The 21118-nt window shown below is 54.2% G+C and overlaps 4 protein-coding genes across 7 annotated transcripts in view; all 4 read left to right on the top strand.

Annotated features, from left to right (window-relative positions):
- The window catches only part of col4a3 (collagen, type IV, alpha 3), a 35862-nt gene extending 26977 nt beyond the window's left edge, over positions 1-8885 (top strand). The window contains exons 31-61 of the mRNA XM_085916584.1: positions 29-121; positions 184-279; positions 504-574; positions 701-889; positions 1422-1587; positions 1656-1748; positions 1896-2000; positions 2070-2164; positions 2235-2385; positions 2937-3050; positions 3111-3278; positions 3382-3471; positions 3545-3679; positions 3922-4020; positions 4155-4244; positions 4318-4457; positions 4697-4823; positions 4888-4968; positions 5060-5161; positions 5244-5291; positions 5395-5580; positions 5646-5776; positions 5854-5926; positions 6006-6077; positions 6713-6838; positions 6904-7002; positions 7222-7434; positions 7690-7867; positions 8055-8169; positions 8267-8439; positions 8507-8885. Of these exons, the coding sequence (XP_085772710.1) occupies positions 29-121; positions 184-279; positions 504-574; positions 701-889; positions 1422-1587; positions 1656-1748; positions 1896-2000; positions 2070-2164; positions 2235-2385; positions 2937-3050; positions 3111-3278; positions 3382-3471; positions 3545-3679; positions 3922-4020; positions 4155-4244; positions 4318-4457; positions 4697-4823; positions 4888-4968; positions 5060-5161; positions 5244-5291; positions 5395-5580; positions 5646-5776; positions 5854-5926; positions 6006-6077; positions 6713-6838; positions 6904-7002; positions 7222-7434; positions 7690-7867; positions 8055-8169; positions 8267-8439; positions 8507-8588 (3701 nt within the window). The 3' untranslated portion in view covers positions 8589-8885. The remainder of the gene's footprint in view (positions 1-28; positions 122-183; positions 280-503; positions 575-700; positions 890-1421; positions 1588-1655; positions 1749-1895; positions 2001-2069; positions 2165-2234; positions 2386-2936; positions 3051-3110; positions 3279-3381; positions 3472-3544; positions 3680-3921; positions 4021-4154; positions 4245-4317; positions 4458-4696; positions 4824-4887; positions 4969-5059; positions 5162-5243; positions 5292-5394; positions 5581-5645; positions 5777-5853; positions 5927-6005; positions 6078-6712; positions 6839-6903; positions 7003-7221; positions 7435-7689; positions 7868-8054; positions 8170-8266; positions 8440-8506) is intronic.
- Positions 8886-9384: 499 nt separating this feature from the next.
- sst1.2 (somatostatin 1, tandem duplicate 2) lies at positions 9385-11186 on the top strand. Its single transcript, XM_085916590.1, has 3 exons — positions 9385-10512; positions 10634-10806; positions 10914-11186. The coding sequence occupies exons 1-3, from the start codon at positions 10299-10301 to the stop codon at positions 11106-11108; spliced, it is 582 nt and encodes a 193-aa protein (XP_085772716.1). The 5' UTR covers positions 9385-10298; the 3' UTR covers positions 11109-11186.
- Positions 11187-12258: 1072 nt separating this feature from the next.
- On the top strand, positions 12259-13141 carry LOC147053884 (somatostatin-1-like). Its single transcript, XM_085916893.1, has 3 exons — positions 12259-12404; positions 12455-12582; positions 12926-13141. The coding sequence occupies exons 2-3, from the start codon at positions 12460-12462 to the stop codon at positions 13139-13141; spliced, it is 339 nt and encodes a 112-aa protein (XP_085773019.1). The 5' UTR covers positions 12259-12404; positions 12455-12459.
- Positions 13142-14025: 884 nt separating this feature from the next.
- Positions 14026-21001, top strand: ece2b (endothelin converting enzyme 2b). Of its 4 annotated transcripts, none has more exons than XR_015066629.1 (19): positions 14028-14333; positions 15295-15378; positions 15459-15594; positions 15769-15984; positions 16051-16175; positions 16355-16501; positions 16570-16635; positions 16703-16891; positions 17045-17187; positions 17254-17368; positions 17533-17643; positions 18086-18184; positions 18258-18335; positions 18517-18620; positions 18819-18929; positions 19008-19075; positions 19144-19334; positions 19638-19821; positions 19891-20036. XR_015066629.1 is itself a non-coding variant. In XM_085915793.1 (19 exons), the coding sequence occupies exons 1-19, from the start codon at positions 14301-14303 to the stop codon at positions 20065-20067; spliced, it is 2289 nt and encodes a 762-aa protein (XP_085771919.1). In that variant the 5' UTR covers positions 14030-14300; the 3' UTR covers positions 20068-20918. The 4 variants fall into 4 exon arrangements, 3 of the variants coding, with proteins under 3 accessions (XP_085771917.1, XP_085771919.1, XP_085771918.1); XM_085915793.1 differs by having other exon boundaries at positions 14030-14333; positions 19726-19821; positions 19891-20918; XM_085915791.1 differs by having other exon boundaries at positions 14026-14333; positions 18819-19075; positions 19726-19821; positions 19891-21001.
- Positions 21002-21118: the final 117 nt, after the last annotated feature.

The raw sequence follows: 21118 nt of genomic DNA, 5'->3' as shown, positions 1-21118 counted from the left end.
ACGCTAAAGTGCTAACTTTCTCTATCAGACTTCCTGCGAGGCGCTGTCGTTCCACCTGGCGCCAAAGGTCGTAAAGGCCTTACCGGACCTCCCGGGACCAGAGGGCGGGAAGGCCCGGAAGGTGAGCGCTCGTGACAACAAAAAAGAGAACACAACATTAGGTGGGTATGGTTTGCTCGTCAGGTGAGAAGGGGGTGCTGTGCTTGTTCTGTCCTGTTGTCGTGGGGGCCTCCGGACTACCAGGTCAACCGGGGGAACCAGGTGCAGATGGGCTGAGAGGTAAAAAAAAACAACAAAAAAACGTCATTGTCATTAACACTATCGTCATGATTGTCACAAAATAAAGTGATACCTTGACTTATATGATCTAATACAATAGAAGTGTATGTAGGGAGGTGGGGTCGACCCTGAACTGCTCTCCATCCAATTGCATGGCCCTCCTAAGTCAAGGTACCGCTGTAAAGACTAATGAGCACATTGAAGTGTGTCGGTTGTTGCCTCAGGAGAACTCGGTGCTCCGGGCTGCAAAGGAGAAAGAGGTCTGAAAGGTACGGCTGGAGCACCTGGGCCACAGGTGAGTTCACTTCAGCCTCACCCTGCATTTGAAGCAAATCCACATGAATTTGTTGGATTCTTCAAATCCCCAGACTGGACTAGCGCTAGCAAAAGATTTACAGTAGCTCCCCCTCTGGCTCTGCAGGGTCTCTTTGGTATTCAAGGACCGCCAGGATCACCTGGTCTCACAGGTGATCCCGGCACTATGAGGCGGTATGGGCAGAAAGGGGAAGTTGGGAAACCAGGAGACGTCGGAGCGCCGGGCCTTGAGGGCCGAGATGGACTTCCTGGGATGGCAGGACCAAAAGGCAGCCCGGGACCGAAGGGGAACCCTGTGAGTATCTGACTACGTAAAGTGCACACGCCTTGTGTTTTACAGCAGGCCTTAAGCATCATTACAGTGGACGGAAGAGTGAAGCTGGGACTAAATATTTTCGCCAGCCTTATTTAAAGCTTGCCGCCAGCTCTCATTGAATTGAAAGCCCGACCGTCAGAGCAGGAGACCCCCGAGGCTCCGGACTGCGGTCAACGGACCTGGCGAGCCATCCGTCCACCCGCCATGCTGACATCCATTTCACAAGCATACATCCATTTTGCCAAGCGTGACAGACAATGTTCAGGCCAATCAATAGTCTCTTTAAATTAAAACTGTAGTCCATTTCAAATACTATGTGAGGCCTCACTTGGCTCCATTTCTGCTCTGTAATATCATTTTGATTTGATTTGATTTGATTTGATTTGATTTGATTGATGAAGTGAAAATCCACTCGCATAATGACTCTCCACAAACATTCTAATTGGCTATACGGTAAATGCCTCAAAGTGGTGGCAAATCCCTACATGGTGAGCTTGACTTCCTCTTGTAGGGACAAGGACTCAAAGGTTTCAGGGGTCCTGTTGGAGTGACTGGTCCCAGAGGACCACCGGGACAAATGGGGCCACTTGGGCCGCCAGGCATCGGGGCTCCTGGACAGCCAGGACCACCGGGGACTGTAGGAGCTTTGGGCCTGCCTGGAGATCCTGGTAAACCAGGTATGACTGTCCAGGTATGACTGGCGGAAACAAAGGCTGATTCTGAAAGCCTGTCCTGTGTTTTTCAGGTGAAAAAGGTTCTCCTGGTAAAATCATAAGCAGCCCGGGAGATCCTGGCCAGAAAGGAGCGAAGGGATCGTCTGGCAATCCTGGATCTGAAGGTGAGGCTGAGATTAGATATAATCCTGGATCTGAAGGTGAGGCTGAGATTAGATATGGTCACTTCAAAATGCACGCAGAAGACTTCTGCACGCATGTCAAAGAACAATATGGTTCCCAATCAAGTCTTTCCCTTGTTCTGAACTCAGGGGTGATGGGACCTCCTGGAATTCTGGGATCGGGTGGTCTGAAGGGAGAAAGAGGACAAATGGGATTTACTGTCCAGGGTCCTCAAGGCTTTCCAGGAGTCAAAGGTGAGCTTTTAGAAGGTGCTGATCCCGATTGGACTCGAGTGTGACTGACTTCATGGATTCTTGTCTCAGGATCCAAAGGCCTGGCAGGAGCTCCAGGTGTTCCGAGTTACGGAAGTAAGGGCCGCTCAGGACCATCGGGACCACCGGGAAAACATGGCTCCAAGGTAACTTGAAGTCAGTCACTGGGCGCAAGAACTCTCAACCCTGATCCCTTAACTCCTCTTGTACAAACAGGGCGATGCTGGCTTTGGCTTTCCTGGCCAGCAGGGCCAATTGGGTCCCCAAGGAGAGCAAGGCTCTGTGGGAGCACCGGGGTCTCAAGGGCCTCAAGGACCTGTTGGACTCTCAGGGTACGCAGGACAAGATGGGGCACCAGGTCCCAAAGGTAGAATGAAGTTGCTTCCTTTGCCTAAACCAGTTTGATTGTCACTCTCAACGTTTTGCTTGCTATTCATGCGCGTAGCCTCCGTTAGTGCTGCCCACGGCCTCGCTTTACATACTTTCAGCATGAAATAACACCCGTGCAAACGTAATCAATCAGGTTTTGACACATCAAAGTACCCTGGGCTGGTCATAGGCTGATTGTCATCCAGGCCAATGATTGGCGCCCGTCAATCTTGAGCTTTATATGAAGGCTGCTAATCAATTTCAATCCATTGAAAAGCAATCAAATCAATGTACCATTCCAAACTGTGTTCATTTCAAATTTCAGTTAACTCATGCCCATCCTGGCACATTTTCACCTATTGTGGATGGGTCTGGTCTGGAACGGATTCTTGCAACAATTTTGGGCTTCACCGTGAACTGTCAAAGCAACTAAGTAGCGGGCCGGCTAATCTAACTAATGAATATCTTGTCTGTCTATTTAACGCTGTGTGTGGCACTTGGGGGAATCCACTTTGACTCAGCGCCTCCTGTAAATTTTATGTCTTCCAGGTTCCCGGGGCCTGGATGGCTTTCCTGGACCACCTGGCCCCGTTGGATCTTGCATTCCAGGAGCAGCTGGACCTGTGGGACAGCAGGGGCCGATGGGAGTCATTGGCTTCTCGGGTATATAGTAAATCATCAAGATGACTTTTGTGCGAGTGCGAGACGTGTTGTGCTCCGCAGGAGGCCGGGGTCTCAAGGGTGAGAAAGGTGATCCTGGGCTGCCAGGCATGGGCACTATTGGGCCACAGGGACCGTTCGGTGTCCCCGGATTTGATGGAACTCCAGGTCCACAGGGAAGCACCGGTATGAAAGGGCAGACCGGGAGTCCAGGTCAGCCAGGAAGTCCGGGTATGAAAGAGAGCCTCAGTCTTGACGACTTGGTCAATCTGTCAAAAAAAAAAAAAAAAAAAAAATCCATTCCAGCAGAGTCATGTTTATTTTTGCGTGTCAGGTGTTACGGGAGACTTTGGTCCCCCGGGACCCCGTGGTAGTCCAGGGAACCTTGGGAAACCAGGAGCGCCTGGGATTCCTGGGCCAAAAGGTGACACGGAGTGATCGCAAATGACTTGTACGTCTGTCTCCAAATCACTACCACCCTGTGACTCCTGTTTCAGGTGAGGAGGGTGTCAATGGCACTGCAGGCTTCCAGGGGCCACCCGGGCCTCAGGGGGATCGAGGGGAGACTGGACCAAAAGGAATGCAGACCACTGTGCAGATGTACGGGGATCCTGGAGATCTGGGAGAGCCTGGTATTCCATTCTACTCCACTCCACTTATTCCTTCCGTCCGTCCTCATTTTTTAGTAGCGCTTCCGTCACCTTTTCAATTATCTTTGCTACGCTGGCCATTTCTGTTTTGGAGCATATTTTTATGGTCATTATTCTTGAGATTATTATTATTATTATTAGATGTTCTGTGAATGTTCAGTCGAGCCGCAGTATAAACACCTCCAGAAGGTCCCGCGTCTTCTCACCAGTCTCTTTATCCTCAGGACCTCTAGGTCTGACTGGTGCTAAAGGCAATCAAGGTTCCCTGGGGCCCCCGGGTCTCGACGGCACCAATGGCAAACCAGGAAGAGCTGGACCTCAAGGTGCTTTTGATGCCATGTCAAGTTACATATTTCTTGCTTCATGCTTCGTCAAGCGTGAAGATTTCAATCAGACAAAAATCAGAATAAAAGTCCAATTTGACTGGGGAAATACAGTCTGTGTGTTTGTTTCTCAGGACCCCTCGGGGAACCAGGTAGAGATGGAGAGACCGGTCCCCCTGGTTCATGCGGTCTCCTTGGAAACGCCGGGGAACTTGGAAAACCAGGTCAGTCGTGTGAATTCACCACAAACGTGATCGGCAATTGTCAGGACTTTGGACATCTGCATCTTGTGTCCAGGTTGCAAAGGTGAAAAAGGTTCTGTCGGGCCCTGCGGAGAACCCGGTCTTGTTGGAAATGAAGGACCGGGCGGACTGAAAGGTGTAAAAGGGGAACCCAGTTTACCGGGACTTGGTCCTAAAGGATATCCTGGAGAAAAGGTGTGGCATTTCATTTCTAAAAACTTATTTTGCTAACAGGGAATGATTTCGGAGCGACTTCCAAATGAATCGGTTGAAAAGTGAAACAAAATTGGAACTGGGGTCAATGTCGGAAGTCAAATGGTCAATCAAATACACCTTTTAAACATGATATGATTTGAGTCCATGTTTGTGAGCAGAAGATGGTCTCGCCTCCAGCACGACATCTTGAGTACGTTCTTTTCAATCTCTTTTGCCAGGGACAGTCAGGTTGTGCAGGTCCCACAGGTCTACAAGGGGTGCTAGGAGACAGAGGAAACTTTGGTCCTCCGGGAGATCGTGGTCACTGTGGACCGAAAGGAAATGCTGGCCCACCTGGTTGCAGAGGTCTGACTTTTGATTCAGTCGTCATGTTCGAATAGTCTGTGTGAAAATATGCTCTCTATCTCAGGTCCTCCAGGTTCTCCAGGTGAGAAAGCTTGCGATGGACCGCCGGGGATCAGCGGACCTCCAGGACCTAGTGGCCTGACAGGTGCTTCAATTGTCGTGAAACCTTGGCTTTTGTTGGAAAGTCAAACCAATGGCAGGGCGACAAAATGACAAGTGTGTCTCGACTCTTTCAGGGAACAAGGGCCCCCCTGGAAATCCGGGTCCATCTGGTCCCAGAGGAAGCCAGGGACAAGATGGAATACCAGGACCTGCTGGAGAGAAGGGAGCCATGGGGGGTAAAAGAAGTCGGATCAATCCTGGTGTTAGAGGCTCATTTGTCATTGTGTGGTCTTTTTTTTTTTTTTCTTCATTCTCCAGAACCTGGAATCGGAGCTAGGGGAGCAGAGGGAAGAAAAGGTCCACCGGGTGAGTTTGGAATGTGTTTGCCTGAAGTTGTGAAAAAAGAAGAGAAACGAATGTTTATTATTATTATTATTATTATTATTATCATTATTATTATTATCTCCAGGCTGTGTTGGAGAAAAGGGAGCTCCTGGTACTTGCGGTCATCCAGGGCCTTCTGGTCCGGCAGGAAATCCAGGTTGCCCCGGTCCGCCCGGGTTCCCTGGACCCCCTGGTCTTCATGGTAGCCAGGGACCCTGCACTGAAGGAGAGAAAGGAGGAAAGGGACTGCCAGGAGAACGGGGACCAAGAGGTGATTCAATTGTTTGAGTGGATTGATCCTTTTTGTGCCATTAAGATTTTCCACTTTGTTTGTAGGGCCACCTGGGTGTCGAGGGCCTCCCGGCCCACCAGGTTCTGGTCTTAAAGGTGAAAAGGGCTCCAAAGGGGAAACAGGCATCACGGGCAGCCCCGGTTGCCACGGTGATTCTGGCCCGCAGGGCATGCCGGTCAGTTCGTCTTCAAACTCCTCATACACAGATGCTGGGCTACGAACCTTGACGTGCTCCGAATGGAATATGTTCAGGGTCCGGACGGAGCGCAGGGAGCCCCTGGACGCAAAGGTTACATGGGGCTTACCGGGACCACCGGACCTATCGGTACGACTGCCGCGTTGTCGCTTTTCTTTGCTGCTTCATTTCAGTCCATCAAGTGGCCATCCCGTTTGCTTGTTTTCAGGCACCAAGGGTGACGACGGTCCGGCCGGCATCAAAGGTTCTCCTGGACCCGCAGGACCGAGGGGGAGACGAGGTAGAACCCTTTCGAGTGAAATTCTCTTCGACCCGTGTCAAATCACTTGATATGCGGTCGATGAAAAAACAAACATAAGAAACGTAGGGGCTGTTGACCGACCGTCCCGCCGTTTCAGAGAAGCCGAGAATCTCCTATGCCCGTGTTGTGTCGTGTAAGATTGGAAACAGAATCTCAGAGGACAACGGCTGAGTGGAGGGAGTCGTGTCCGTCCGTGTCCACATTGAGTATAATTACGCTCGTACGCAAGTTGAATGGGTTCTCTGAGCGAGCTCCAAACTCAATTGACTTTATAAGGTTGAAACCCGTTGAGACGAATTGTAATGCAGCCCACAAAAGGGTGTAAAACTGCAAAAATAATTGCCTTCATATCCATTCACTTGAATTTGAATTTGGTGCATCATTCAGATTTGGTGTTGCGATATACTAAAGGAAGAAAATCTACCTCGCAAGGGCGCATCATTCAATTCAGGGTCGTTCAAAAAAGCTCAAGGCGAAGTGACAGACTTGGATCCGCTCCGCAACGGCACTTTTCTAGTGCCATTGAGCGCCTATGTGCACCCACCAGCCAGCGTGTTCGCCGAATAAATGCAACCCTCAAGCCGAGGTGCCACTGCGCTTTGCTGCCCCTGCAGGGCAGAGGGGGAAGGACGTGTCCAGAGAGGCGCTGGTCTCAGCAGGAGATCAAGGCTTGCCTGGAGATCCGGGACCGCCAGGACAACCAGGGAGCACAGGAATGCCAGGCGGAACCGGCGCTCCAGGTGACACATTCCAGCTCACTTTTGACCACTTGGTGATGTCCTAATAAAGTAACTGGTCATCGCAGGTTCGAAAGGTGGGCGAGGGCTCACCGGGCCGACGGGGGCGGGCGGTTTTACGGGCCAGAAAGGCGACACCGGCGACAGGGGAGAGCCCGGAAAAAAGGGTAAGAAAACGTAAACGGCTTGGGGAAAATGGCCTTTCTTCTCGAGAGCCTGATGTCAATCTGTGAGAAGTGTACGAGCGAGCGAGCGAGCGAGCGAGCACCACGCCAGTGCCGCCGCACCGCACTGTACCGGAGCGGAGCGACCGCACCGGAGCGACCGCACGGCCGCGTCGGCACCACATCCGAGCTGTCTGAGCAGTGAATAAGGTGGCGTTGCAGGTGTGACGGGCCCAGTGGGTCCCGTGGGAGCAAAGGGCGCTCGGGGGCCCCCGGGCTCCTGCGTGGATGCTCCGGAGAAAGATGGCTTCCTGTTCAGCCGGCACAGTCAGAGCACCGCCGTACCGGAATGCCCCTCGGGATCTGTCCAGGTGTACAGCGGCTTCTCTCTGCTCTTCATCAACGGGAACAACCGTGCTCACGGGCAGGATTTGGGTACGTGGTGCCCCGCTCAGACTCTCTTCTGAGCTGGCCTCACATCACACCACACCACACCAAACCACACTACACCACAGCCTTTGTTTCATGCTAGCATGTCCCATTTGAATGGCTTCTCCGTTCAGGTCTGGACCGCACGTATCCCCCCCCCAATCCATAAGCAGGCTTCTGCCGTGATATGTAAAAAGCCGTGTCATTTGGACCTCCCGAGCAATCATTGGTCTGTGTGTGTGCGTGCGTCCCTTCCTTCAGGAGCTCTGGGTAGCTGCCTTCCTCGTTTCACCACAATGCCCTTCCTTTTCTGTAACACGGACAGCACCTGCCGCTACGCCGCCCGCAACGACTACTCCTATTGGCTCTCCACTGACCAATCAGGAGTCAGCGCCACGCCCTTCATCTCGGGACCGCTCCTGAAGAATTACATCAGCCGGCAAGAATCCTTCCGAATCGTGCCCAGTTTGTGTGTGTTTGTGGGTGTGTGTGTGCGATACGTTATACTGTACTTGTGTATCTGAGATGTGTAATGTGCGTCTGTTTTGTAAGAGTGACTGGCTGGGCTGGTATTTGTCCGACGATGCGTGTGTGACAGGCTTGCGTGTAAAACATCTGCATTTCAGGTGCACGGTGTGCGAGTCGGCCACCAACGTGATGACTGTCCACAGTCAGACGCGTTTGCTTCCCGACTGTCCTTTGGGTTGGGATTCTCTGTGGTCAGGATTCTCCTTCGTCATGGTGAGTTTGCCCTTTCTCATCATTGGCCAATCCCTTTTGGTCACCTCTTCTTTGGGTGTCAAACTCCAAACGGGGCCACTTTTTGTCGGGCCTTCAGGAAACGGGAGTCGGGGCGGAGGGTTCGGGTCAGCCCCTGTCGTCGCCCGGATCGTGTCTGGAGAACTTTCGTAAGATTCCCTTCATCGAGTGTCACGGCAGAGGGACGTGCAACTTCTACACTGACTCCTACTCGTACTGGCTGGCCGCACTGGACCCGCGTCACATGTTCAGGTGATTTGCCATGTTCTGGTAGCCACGCACAATTGCTGTCCTGAAAGCCCGTCTTGTTGTCTTCCAGCAAACCCGAGCCTCGAACCGAAGCCGGGGACCTGCCGGAAAATTTGATCAGTCGTTGCAGAGTTTGCTCCAAGCGCCCGTGATCCCGACGCACCCGCCCACCCCGCCGACGACAGGGATACCGATATGGATTGAAACGACATCATCCGGACCAGCGACAGCGACCGTGTCATCAAGAAGTCGTCGGGATCGACGACAGCAGAAACGACCTCACCGGTACCGAGGCGTGACTTTCAATAGCGACCGCACCCGCCGTTCTGATGCCAGTCCAATTGATCTCCAAAACTCGTGCCCGAGTGCCCTATTACGTTGATTGGAAATCTCCAAGATGTCTGGTCAGAAGGACGACTTGGACGTAGTGAAAATCTCCATGTTGGGACTGAGTGAATGACTGCCAACGCGGCAACTGCCTTGGCAGTCTTTCATCTCTCTCTCTCTCTCTCTCTCTCTCTCTCTCTCTCTCTCTCTCTCGCTCTCTCTCTCTCTCTCTCTCTCTCTCTCTCTCTCGCTCCACTTGGCAAGCAGCAATGTGACAAGATTTGTCAAAAATGGCAGATGGTCCGATTGCTGGACCATCATCTGGTTGGAAAGGGACCTTTTTTGGGATCTCTGCTCCAAAATCCGAGCACGACAGCCCAACTTGATTGTCGACATGGTCTCGTTTGGTTTCATCTGCAAATGGCCACCGTGGAGCAAAATTCCAAGAAATGGACACTTGCGTGTGAGCTTTCAGCTGCAAATGGCCACCAGGGGTGAACATTTCAAGAAATGGACACTTTTGAGCTGCGTTTGTCCCACTTTAATACCGGCGTTTTGCGTGCGCTCGTTGTCGGGGATTCGACTGGCGCTTGAACGACCCGTTCTGCGTTTTTGAGAACGTCGCCGCTTGTCACGATGCTTCTCGACGTGACTGGTGGAATAACTGCCCGAGACTATGGCCATATTGTCTGTCCGCGTTCTTCCGATATCCGCCTGATGCTAACTGTTAGCACGTGAAAGGTGTATTCCATTATATGTTAGCATGAAGCCAGCGGTTTGTTCTGAAGTTTTCTTGCTGTGATTCTCTTTCTTATGTGTTCACCTCTCCAATAAACCGAAGATGAGTGCGGCGCAAAACATTTTCCAACACGCCTTCACTTCCTCGTTTACTAAAAAGTCAAAGGAATGACTGCTCGAGGCGTCGACCGGAACTCATTCAATTGGTCGATGGATCAATTCTTAAGCAAAAGTTGACGTTCACGGAGCGCCGGGTTCTCTCGGGCTGACGGAAAGCTTCAGATCACAGTGCCGTGTCATCAGCGAGCGGGCACGCCCGGCACTAGCGGCTCCTTAGCGACGACGGGGCCTTCATTTGTCGCCGTGGCAACGGGCCGCCGTCCAGGCTTGTTCGTTAGGGCGCTGCGGAGGATGATACGAAAGGAGAAATCAAGGCTCTGGCCTCCCGCCGCCGTCAAACATTAACCCCGACGTCCCCGAAAGGTCATCGGGGCTGTGGAAATCACAGCCGGGGGGCCCGGCTTGCGGGCTTTGTAAGGAACCGGTGCTGATTGGCCACATTGGAAGCAATGTTCAATCCATTGGAGTGGACGTGAGTGACGCCGCGCGCCGGTTCAGGTCAGGGCGTAGGCTCCGGCCTGCGATTGGATGGACGGACGGACCTACATGCGTCCGAGTCAAGCAAGTAACAGTGCTCGGAAATGCGGAGGCGTCTTCACGTTTGCAGCAGGTGGCAGAAATCTTCCCTAATGGAAATGTGCTAATGAAGTGCGCTTAATTGCCAGTGTTTACTTTGGATGGTTTTATGGCCATCCAGCCTTTCAGGGCCAATCAGCGCTAATGGATTTCAGCCCGCAACATTCCTGCATCTCCGTCCGCTCGGAAGGTGCCAGGGGGCGGGGCGGGGCGGCAGCCTTCAAAAGGCCCGCGTCCGGACCCCGAGCCGCAAAGCAGAGCGCGGGCACCGGCGGAAGCGAGAACCACAACCGCAGACTCGACCCAAAGGAGAAAGTACGCCCGACCCGAGCTGTCTCTGTACTGTCTTTGTGTCTCCTCCGGGATGCTCTTCTCTTCTTTTCTTTTCTTTTCTTCTTCTCGTCTCTTCGCCGACTCCTGTTTGTTGTGTTTGCAGTCATGCGCCCACGCGAGCAATCCCTGCTGGCGTTCGTCATGTGCTTGCTGGCGTGCGGCCCGGCCGCTTCGTCTCAACCCGAGGCACGGCCGGACGGAGATCGAGAGCTGCAGCTGGAGCTGGAACTGGAGCTGCGTCGCCACCGGATGGCACAACAAGCGGCTCTACCGCAGGTACCGCCGCATCAAAAGCACTTCCCAAAAGCGGCTCACGGGCTTTCGCTCTTCGGAGCTTTGCGGGATTGCGAGCTTAGGCCTAACCCGGGCGGGTGGCATTTCAGGAGTGGAGCGAGCGAGCGGCCGAGGAGCTGCTGGAAAGGATGTCGCCGCCCCAGCCCGAAAGCCGGCGGACGCCCGATCTCTTCTCGGCCAGGATGCCGGCCGAGCGCTCGGTGGAGCCCGCCAACAACCTGCCCCCCCGCGAGCGCAAGGCCGGATGCAAGAACTTCTACTGGAAGGGCTTCACTTCCTGTTAGTCACCCACCCACCCACCCACCTTCTTGCCTTGCCTTGCCTTGTCTTGTCTTGGCCTTCCATCTTCTGTTCTGACCGGAATAAAGAGACCAATCGCAACAAGCGTGTGTGTGTGTGCCTTGCTCTTTCTGCTTTTATAGGTGTGTGTGTGTGTGTGTGTGTGTTTTTCCTAATTAGGCTTTGGTGGAAGCACAAATGACACGTCAGCGTGTGTGCTTTTCTAATGAGGCTTAATGGACATCAAAGTGCGCAAATGTTGACTCCCGTGTGTGTGTGTGTGTGAGAGAGAGAGAGAGAGAGAGAGAGAGAGAGAGTGTGGGAAACGTGTTCAGGCTCAGCGCATGGCTTTGTCAACGACTGCGTCAGAAGAACCTTTCTCATTGGCAAGGCCCGATTCTGTCATCGTCCGTAATCTCTGCAGGTGAGCGGCAAGGGCCGCAAGCAACGCGGCCGACCGGCTCCGGTTCGAAATGATTTTTGAAAATCAAAATGCTTTGGCACCGGGCCTCTGTTGACCTTTGCTAACCTTGGCCTTATCATTAGCATTAGCCTGGACAACGCACTTTGAATTTGGGTTCGTGAGACTGCAGGCATCTTCTCTTCAAGCTGATTGGTCGTCGCCAGCGCACGTACCTGTCCTGCTAATGGCGCAAGCGTCACGCGGCGACCAATCAAACGCCTCGCTGGAGGTGAATGTGTCCATCGGCCCAAACTAATCACGCGGCGCAAAAACGCAGCGGGCGGGCGGGCGGGTGCACGCGCGTGCGCACAATGACCAAATGCCCCCCCCCAGCAAATGCCCGAGCCAGCCAACGCGGCAACTCCGAGAAGCCAGACTTCTCTGTCGGAGGTTTGCCGCTTTCCCAAAGCAAAAGAACACTCCTTGTGACCGCCCGTCTTCGTCCCTTTGACTTGACAAATGCTCAATCCAGAAAACAAAACAAACGAGAATGAAAAAGCCCAAATCCCTGATGCGCGCGCGTGCCAGTGTGTGTGTGTGTGCGCGATTGTCATCGTGTGTGTGCATGAGAATCTGTGCTGTTTTTGTGAGTGCGTGTGTCTCTGTGTGTGTGTGTCACTTGTCCATGTAAGCTCATGAATGTGTGTGTATGTGTGTACGTGAGCATCCTGGTGGGAAAGAAGACAAAGTGCATGAAGATGGCTCATTTAACTAAATTGTTTGTGGGGGGTGGAAGCATCATCATCATCATCAATATGTGTGTGTGTCGCCGTGACGTCAGCATGACCCTATAAGAGCGGCTGTGGCAAGGTGGAGCCCCACACATTCACTCTGCCACGCATACACACACATACACACACACACACACTCAAAGACAAAACACCAGAGTGAGGATGAAGACGTGTTGGTCCACCTCGTGGTGCCTTCTGGCGCTCCTGCTTGTCGTGTGCGTCTCCTCAGACACGCTCACGCGCAACAACGCCAGACGCGGCGCAACACTCGGCTCCTACAAACAGGTACGCGCGCACGCACATGCTTACTTTTCAGGAAGCCTTCTTGATAACTTTTCAACCTCAGCCTGACTAAAAATTTTGCGAGCGTGCTTTTGATTCTGCAAGTGTGTGTGTGTGTGTGTGTGTGTGTGTGGGGGGTCAAAATTAAAAGGTCACACACATCCCGCACACATAATCAGCTGCTGTGTCGATCGATGATGACAATGAGGGTGACGACAATGTTGACGATGATGCCGATCGTGATGAAGATGACGCTGACCAAGTGCGGCTGACGACAATGATGACCACGATGACAATGACGATGATGACGACAATGATGACGATAAAGTTTGACGTTGCGTTTCAGGACTGGCCGGGCCCGTCCCTGGCGGAGGCGGTCCTCTGGGACCTCCTCCAGATGGCCAACGAGGCGACGGAGGCGGACGAGCGGCGGAACGACGTCTGGGGTGCCGAGGAGCCGCCGCCCGTCGGCGGCGAGCGCGACCTTCCTGTGCCGCTGGGGCCTCGCGAGCGCAAAGCGGGATGCAAGAACTTCTTCTGGAAAACATTCACGTCCTGCTGAGTCGGCCTTTTCTTCTTTTTCCCGCTAACTTGCAATAAAAACATTTGGAGGACATTTGGGCTTCTTCTTATCTTCTTCACAGATGCTCCGCCCCCTCAGCGAGCCGCGGCCAATCGATTCTGCGGGAATGCCCGGAGCTCGATACGCACGCGATTTAAACACAAAAACACCAAGGCTTAGGGCACCAATGGAGGGAGAGAAAGAGACAGGGATGAAGAAGAAAGAACGCAGAGGTCACATGAGCGTAAAGCCTGCAGCCTCTCGATAGCGTCTCCACGGCAACGAGCTTTGAACCCTCTCGTTGAGCCGCCGACGGGCCGCTTGACCTCTCGCCAAAATAGCATGTGCGTGCGTGTGTGAGCTGGAGTTTCAGGAAATGGCTTTGGTCTTGCGCGCGCCATTTTCAAGTCATCACGCCACATCACGACACATGCGCTTCTCAGTCAAGAGGTTCTGGGTGCCAAAGCTTCCTTCTTTGCCATTTTCCACAAGGTGCGGGCGCTGTGGCCGGAGAGCCAGTTGCAAGGGGTTACCCATGGGGGGCGGTCGGGGCTTGTACATTGCATCAAAGATGATGACAAATAGGACTGAGGACTAAGTGAAGCCAAGAATCTTTGGGAAGAAAAGGGGCTCACGTTAATGACCAGCCCCCCCCCCCCATTTAACATATGCCAGCCACGGACCGGGGTGTCTCCCACCTCTTGGCCCAAATCGGCTGGCTCGTGGCTAGACTTGGCATGCAGAACTCATGCAATCAATGGCATGGGCGCGCGTGCGTGAGGTGCTTGTGAATGACGTATTCCATGACGTCAGCCAGCGTGTCACCCGCGCGCCGGCCGGCCGGCGAACCGGGGTGTGTTTGTTTACCAGAGGAAGAGGAGCCTGGCTCGCGTGAGACGAGCGGGCGGGGCTGCTGCTCGGAGTCGCCACACAAAAGACGAAAAGCACAACACAAGAGCAGAAGAAGAGCGACAAGAAGAAGAGGACGACGACGAGGTGCAGGACACAGGAGGAGGAGGAGCAGGAGGAGGAATAAAAGCACGGACGGACGTAGGCAGGCACGCACGGACGCACGCACGCACGCACGCACGCACGGACGCACGCAGGCGGAAGATGTGCAACCGACGGTAGCGCTGTGCTCGGCCGGCTCGGCTCCACGATGAGCGTCGCACTGCAGGACCTCCGCAATACTGTGAGTATACGCGCGCCCGCGCGCAGACACGCACGCTCGCTAGTCGACAAGCTGTCAATCATCAGGCCGACGCGTGACGTCATGCAAGGCCCCTGCGAAACAAGTGCAGGAAGGCTTCGAGATGTGACGTCATCGAGCCCTCACCACAGCAACGAGCACTCCGGGCTCGACTTGTGAGGTCTGGGATGACGTCATGCCACCAACAGGGTTTTTCTTTTTTTCCATGCCACCAACAGTTGATTTTGCCAGGCGTGCTAGCAGGCTAACGTGTTATTTTGTGTGTGTGTGTGTGTGTGTGTGTGGGGGGGGGGGGGGGGGTCCACACCAAGATCCTGAACTGCTTGAGGAGAGGAAATCAATGTGTTTCAGTGTGTATCGGGGAGGGGGCACGCCCTGCAGCTGTCAATCATCTTAATTTAATTGCCAGTTTATTAGCTTACTGTGTTTAGTGTGCGAGAGAGAGATGGGAGGGGCACACCCTGAAGATGTCAGTCATCTTAGTTTAGCTGACAGTTTATTCGCATTATTTGTTTAGTCAGGCATGTGTGTTTGATTAGTGAGATGTGTGTGTGTGTGTTTGAGGTCAGGCCTTTGAGTTTCCTGTCTGCAGCTCTCCAGCTTCCTGTCTTAAGATGCCCACCCAACTTCCCCGAAAACAAAACAAGAGAGCAGCGCTGGCATTGTCGTCATCATCATCATCAGCAGCAGCAGGAGCCGCTATATATTTGCATATTCATTTATTGTGCGCATTTGATGATTTCTTTGTGTAGCTGCTCTTCAAGTGTTTAGGCGGCATCATCAAAACAGTTTAGAATCGCACGCCGTGTGATACGACGTGACGCGTCCAGACAAATAAAAGACACCCGAGTAGCTTTGAAATGGTGTTCCTGTGGCAAAAGGAGCAACCGGCCGCCGTGCGAACAGCCACCTCCAATCTTTCTTTTGTCTTTCTGCGGCGCAGATGTCCAGCTACAAGCGAGCCACGCTGGAAGAGGACGAAGCGTCGGACGCGGCGGCCGAGGTCTCCTCTCCCGACAGACTGGAGGTGGCTCGGTGGCTCGGCGAACGCCACAACAGCGCTCAGCTGCGTGGCTGATGTCTTTTTTGCCTGTCCCCCTCCCTCAGGTGGGCTTCACCAAAACCAGCACTGACCTCCTCGGTACAAGAACTAGGATGGAGCTTCTGCTGGGCAGCCTGCTTCTTCTCAGTCTGCTGGCTCTCGCGGCTTGCCTGCTGGTCCTCGGACTAGCCTTCGGTTCAGGTGAGCAACAGAAGACCGACGACCCGGCGAGTGCCCCCACCCCCCTTTTGATTGCATACTAATAAACCCTTGAGACAGCCTGCATTTTGTCCTTCTCGGTCGGGGGGATAAAGCGCACACTTAAGCCGGGTAAGAAGGTCGGGCCGATCTTTTTCACAACGTCTGATCATCCAGTTGGCGTCAGCGGCCTGTGTCTGACGGAGGCGTGCGTGAAGGTGGCCGGTCAGATGGCGGAGGCCATGGACCGCGGCGCCGACCCCTGCCACGACTTCTACCAGTTTGCCTGTGGCGGCTGGATGCGCAAGAATCCGCTTCCAGATGGCCGTTCGCGCTGGTCAACCTTCAACAGCATCTGGGAGCAGAACCAGGCCCTCCTCAAACACCTGCTGGGTGAGCAAGCAAAATGCAAGGCTTCTCTGCTTGAAATGCCTTCTTGACAGCTTCTTTGGCTCTCAGAGAACGGCACCTTCAACGGCAGCAGCGAGGCCGAGAAGAAGACGCAGTCCTACTACCTGTCTTGCCTCAACACGCAGAAGATCCAGGAGTTGGGCGCCCGGCCGCTCGTCGACCTCATTGCACGGGTAGGCCCATGCATGGCCGCCAGCGCGCATGCATGGCCGCCAGCGCGCATGCATGGCCGCCAGCGCGCATGCATGGCCGCCAGCGCGCATGCATGGCCGCCAGCGCGCGCATGCATGGCCGCCAGCGCGCGCACGGTCGCCAGCGAGCGCATGGCCGCCTTCAACCGACGTGCGCGCAGGTGGGGGGGTGGAACCTGACGGGTGCGTGGGACAAGGACAACTTCATGGAGGTGCTGAAGGTGGTGTCGGGGCCGTACCGGGCGCAGCCCTTCTTCAGCGTGGCCGTCGGCACCGACCCCAAGAACTCCAACAGCAACGTCATCCTGGTAAGAAAGAGCTGGTAGCGTGGACCACAAGAAGCCGTGTCACACCGGCTTTGGTTCCTCACCCGCAGGTGGACCAATCGGGGCTCTTCCTGCCATCTCGGGACTACTATCTCAACAAGACGGCCAACGGCAAGGTAAGCCAGGTGGGGCGCAGACTTTGGGCCGCTGTAGTGAGCGCCCGCCCGCCGTGGCCGTTGGCAGGTGCTGCAGGCGTACTTGGACTACATGGTGGAGTTGGGCACCCTGCTGGGGGGCTCGCCGGCATCGGCGCTGGAGCAGATGCGGCAGATTGTGGATTTGGAGACGCAGCTGGCCAACATCACCGTGCCGCAGGACCAGCGACGAGACGAGGAGAAGATCTACCACAAGGTCACCGTCGCCGAGCTTCAGGTGAGGAGGCCGAGCGGACAATAGGAAATGCCCTCAAAGCGAGCCGGAGGAGCCCGTTTGGACTTTAGCACCACGGGCTCGGCCACAGGCTCAACCACGGGGTCGGCCGCAGGCTCGCAGGATGGTCCAAATCACGTGTGTGCGTGCGTGCAGACGTTGGCTCCGGCCGTGGACTGGCTGGACTTGCTGTCGTCGTGTTTGTCGCCGCTGGAACTCAACGACAGCGAGCCTGTGGTGGTGTACGCGCGAGAATACCTGCAACAAGTCTCCCAGCTCATCAACAGGACGGAGCGCAGGTGAGGCGCTGCTGTGGTCGACCCCTGACCTCAAGCACGTTAACGCTCCACTTTGTCTGTGTGTAGTTTGTTGAACAACTACATGATGTGGACGTTGGTTCAGAAGAGTGTGTCCAGTCTGGACCAACGTTTTGAGAACGCTCAGGATAAACTACTGGAAAGTCTGTACGGCACCAAGAAGGTACTCTGTCTGCCACGCGCACACACACACACGCTAACTAGCTAGCTGAGCAGAGCCTCCGCACCTGAACTTGGCGACTTGGTCGCCTTTCACTCGCTCAGGTGTACTTTTGAAGCAGGGCTACTAGCACTTTGAGGATGACTGGCTCCGTTTGTGCCGCGCAGTCGTGCACGCCGCGCTGGCAGACGTGCATCGGGAACACGGACGACACGCTGGGCTTCGCGCTAGGGGCGCTCTTCGTCAAGGCCACTTTCGACAAGCACAGCAAAGACATTGTGAGTCCCGCTGCTTTAGCTCTTGTCAGACAAACAAAGTCACTTGTGATCTGAATTTCGGGGGGTTTGCGCTACAGCGTTGGAAGTCAATTGACCAGAGCGCGCTCTGAGCATCTCAACTGCAAAACAACATTTTCAATTCCGTCCTTGGACTGGATATACAAAGTTGCATTCAAAACCTTGTCAGATCATGGGTGGTTTGAGGCTCTTCTGTGACTGGTTGATAAGGATTGCAAGGAGGTCCTGTCTGGTCTGGTCTGGTCCTGCCTTGTCCTGCCTTGCCCTGCCTTGCCCTGCCCTGCCCTGCCCTGCCTTGCCCTGCCTTGCCCTGCCTTGCCCTGCCTTGCCCTGCCTTGCCCTGCCTTGCCCTGCCTTGCCCTGCCTTGCCCTGCCCTGCCCCGCCCTGCCTTGCGTGTTTACCTGCGCCTTGTGCTTTTGGCAGGCCGAGGAGATGATTGACGAGATCCGAACCGCGTTCAAACGAGCTTTGGACCGCCTCAGCTGGATGGACGCCCACACCAAGCAAGCTGCTAAAGAGAAGGTCGCAAGCACGCACGCGCGCATGCACCGACGGAGCCAGCGCGGTGATGCGCGTCATGTCCACGTGTCATTAGGCAGATTCCATCTACGACATGATCGGCTTCCCTGAATTCATCATGGACACGAAAGAACTGGACGAGGTTTATGACGGGGTGAGTTTGTCCTTCACGTGGGGTATGGCACGGAGTGGACTAGAGAAGAAAGAAAAAGGCCAGCGGGAATTGTGCCCTGCAGCGGCACTTTAACTTGGCAGTCATTCCATGCCCTGCCTTGCCCTGCCCTGGTCAGGTTGAAAACGGCTATAAACCAGTTCTTTGTGTGCCTGTGTTGCAGTACGACGTGTCCGAAGAAAGCTTCTTCCAGAACATGTTGAATTTCTACAACTTCTCTTCAAGAGTCATGGCCGACCAACTGAGAAAAACTCCCAACAAAGACCAGTCAGAAGATACCTCACCGCACCTCACCGCACCTCACCGCACCTCACCTCACCGCACAGCACCGCACAGCACTGCACAGCACTGCACAGCACAGCACCACACCCGGCCTGAGCCAAGTCTCATCTCGCCTTCATAAGTTAGCTAACTGCACATCTGCGGTAACATGGCCTCGCGCCGCTGGTGGGTGTGTCTTTGCAGGTGGAGCATGACTCCGCCCACAGTCAACGCCTACTACATGCCCACCAAGAACGGAATTGTCTTCCCCGCCGGAATCCTCCAAGCTCCTTTCTACGCCCGCGACCATCCCAAGTCAGTGCCGCTCCATGCGCGCCTTTACCCCGCGGCGCAAATGCAACTTTTGCTAGTCCTGGTGTCTTTGTACCAAAGGGCGCTAAACTTTGGCCGCATCGGGGTGGTGATGGGTCACGAGCTGACGCACGCCTTCGACGACCAAGGTGAGCGGCAGCGGCACGACGGGTGCCGAACGGCGTGGTTGACCCGCGCCGGCCACGCGTGTGCGCAGGGCGCGAGTACGACAAGGAGGGCAACCTCAAGCCGTGGTGGCAAAACTCGTCGGTGGACGCCTTCCGCCAGAGGACCGAGTGCATGGTGGAGCAGTACAACCGATACGCCGTCAACTCGGAGCGCATCAACGGCAAGCAGACGCTCGGGGAAAACATCGCAGACAACGGAGGCCTCAAGGCCGCATACGATGTGGGTTCCCACGCACGCAGTCTTCACACACCGCTTGTCGGCGGCGGAGCCCGCCTACGTGGGTCGGCGGAGCCCACCTGTGTTTCCAATTTGGAATATTTCCAAACTTTCCCATCTTTATATCCTCAGCCAGGGATGGGAAACAAAAGCACAAAGCTCCGTCGCGGGACGGGACGCGATGGCGTGATTTGTTTCCTTTGCATTTTGTCCGTCCTCTGAATTGAATTGAACAGGAGAGCGAACTTCTCCTGTCGTTTGGGCTCTTCCAAATGCCGGTGCATTCCTTTTGCCACGTGAAAATAGGCCCCGTCCCGTCAGACGCAGAAAAGTGGGCCCGGAGAGCTCCGCCCCCCCTCCGGCCAACGCCGTTGTCGCTGCTGTCTGTGTTCAGGCCTATCAGATGTGGGTGAGCAAGAACGGTGAGGAGAAGAGACTCCCCGCGCTCAACCTGACCAACGAGCAGCTCTTCTTCGTGGGTTTTGCGCAGGTGGGAAAGGAAAGGAGACGAGCGAGCGGCGGGAAGCGGCGGGCCTTTCACACAGACTCGCCTTTGCAGGTGTGGTGCTCCGTCCGGACGCCCGAGAGCGCTCACGAGGGCTTGGTGACCGATCCGCACAGTCCGCCTCGCTACCGCGTCATCGGCACGCTCAGCAACTCAGCCGACTTTGTCCGCCATTTCCGGTGCCCTGCGGGAACCCCCATGAACAGTGGCGGGCGCTGCGAGGTCTGGTAGATGGCTCGGCCGCCGCCGCCGCCGCCGCCTCCTCTCTAACTTATTGGCTTGGAATCAAGACGGACGCGGCCGACTCGGCCGAGTTGGACTGACAAATAAAAGATTGTGCTTTGGATTGGAATTGGCGTGGTGGTGGTGGTGGTGGTGCTGCTGCTGATGAAATTATTAACCGCACACATTACTGTCACTTTTCTCCGAATGAGAGGCCGCAGAGCTGCTCCATCCATCACTCCTAACATTATAGTCGGGTGACTGAGGCACGGGCTCACAAAGCCACTTTTCCGTTCATAAATGGCCCATTTTGTTCCTCTGGCGCACTGTCGTCGACTTTGCCGAAGGACTGATAGAAAGACGAGGAGAGCAAACATTTGCTACATAACTGTGAGGTAATGCCTTCCACAAACTTGACTCGAGGTTTGCTTTGCTTTGGTCTCTTTACAATGTGAGCGCAATTAATTGCAACTGGACTGCTCTGTTAAGGTTGGGTCAATGCCCTGAGAATTAGTTTATGACATGGATGGATGGACGGATGGATGGATGGACGAATGGATGGACGAACGGATGGACGAATGGATGGTAAAAGGTACACAAAGAGGCAGTTGGCATCTTTTCTGCACAATGATTTGCAACATTTACTTATTCTCCATTTTTCTGCCAAAGTTTTTTCAACAAACGTGTCGTACTTGGGTGCTCTTTTTATTCCAATTTCCATAACAACAGCACAAACCAGTACACAACACAAGTATGATCTTTCACAACAGTACAGTAATTGCACAACAAAATTATTCAAAAAACAGCAAAAATGAAACATCTGATGGAAATTGTTTTAAACCTTTTCTAGAATGTGGGTGCCTTTTTTTCAAGATTAATGATGTTCATTTGTCATACACAAGAATGACTTCATTGCAATGTAAAAAAATAACTTTTTGTTTTTCTTGATTCCTTTAGAGCATGATGCAAACTTTTTGGTTGAGAGCAAACGACAATATTTGTCTTCCGTGGGATCCCTCTCGATTTGTGAACATTTCAGCAGACAATAGAAAGTGAGCTT

This window comes from Syngnathus leptorhynchus, chromosome 7 (assembly GCF_054491065.1).
Source record: "Syngnathus leptorhynchus isolate UIUO chromosome 7, UIUO_Slep, whole genome shotgun sequence".
Taxonomy (NCBI): domain Eukaryota; kingdom Metazoa; phylum Chordata; class Actinopteri; order Syngnathiformes; family Syngnathidae; genus Syngnathus; species Syngnathus leptorhynchus.
Note: the sequence above shows the minus strand (reverse complement) of the source record. Positions and strands in the feature narration are given on the sequence as shown.

Bases quoted from the DNA above. Each gene is read 5' to 3' on its own strand.
- sst1.2 (XM_085916590.1), top strand. From the start codon at position 10,299: ATGGTTTTATGGCCATCCAGCCTTTCAGGGCCAATCAGCGCTAATGGA. The intron at 10,513-10,633 runs GTACGCCCGACC...TTGTGTTTGCAG, and splicing joins GACTCGACCCAAAGGAGAAA to TCATGCGCCCACGCGAGCAA. The intron at 10,807-10,913 runs GTACCGCCGCAT...GTGGCATTTCAG, and splicing joins AACAAGCGGCTCTACCGCAG to GAGTGGAGCGAGCGAGCGGC.
- LOC147053884 (XM_085916893.1), top strand. From the start codon at position 12,460: ATGAAGACGTGTTGGTCCACCTCGTGGTGCCTTCTGGCGCTCCTGCTT. The intron at 12,583-12,925 runs GTACGCGCGCAC...GTTGCGTTTCAG, and splicing joins CACTCGGCTCCTACAAACAG to GACTGGCCGGGCCCGTCCCT.
- ece2b (XM_085915791.1), top strand. From the start codon at position 14,301: ATGAGCGTCGCACTGCAGGACCTCCGCAATACT. The intron at 16,892-17,044 runs GTGAGGAGGCCG...GCGTGCGTGCAG, and splicing joins TCACCGTCGCCGAGCTTCAG to ACGTTGGCTCCGGCCGTGGA. The intron at 17,188-17,253 runs GTGAGGCGCTGC...GTCTGTGTGTAG, and splicing joins ATCAACAGGACGGAGCGCAG to TTTGTTGAACAACTACATGA.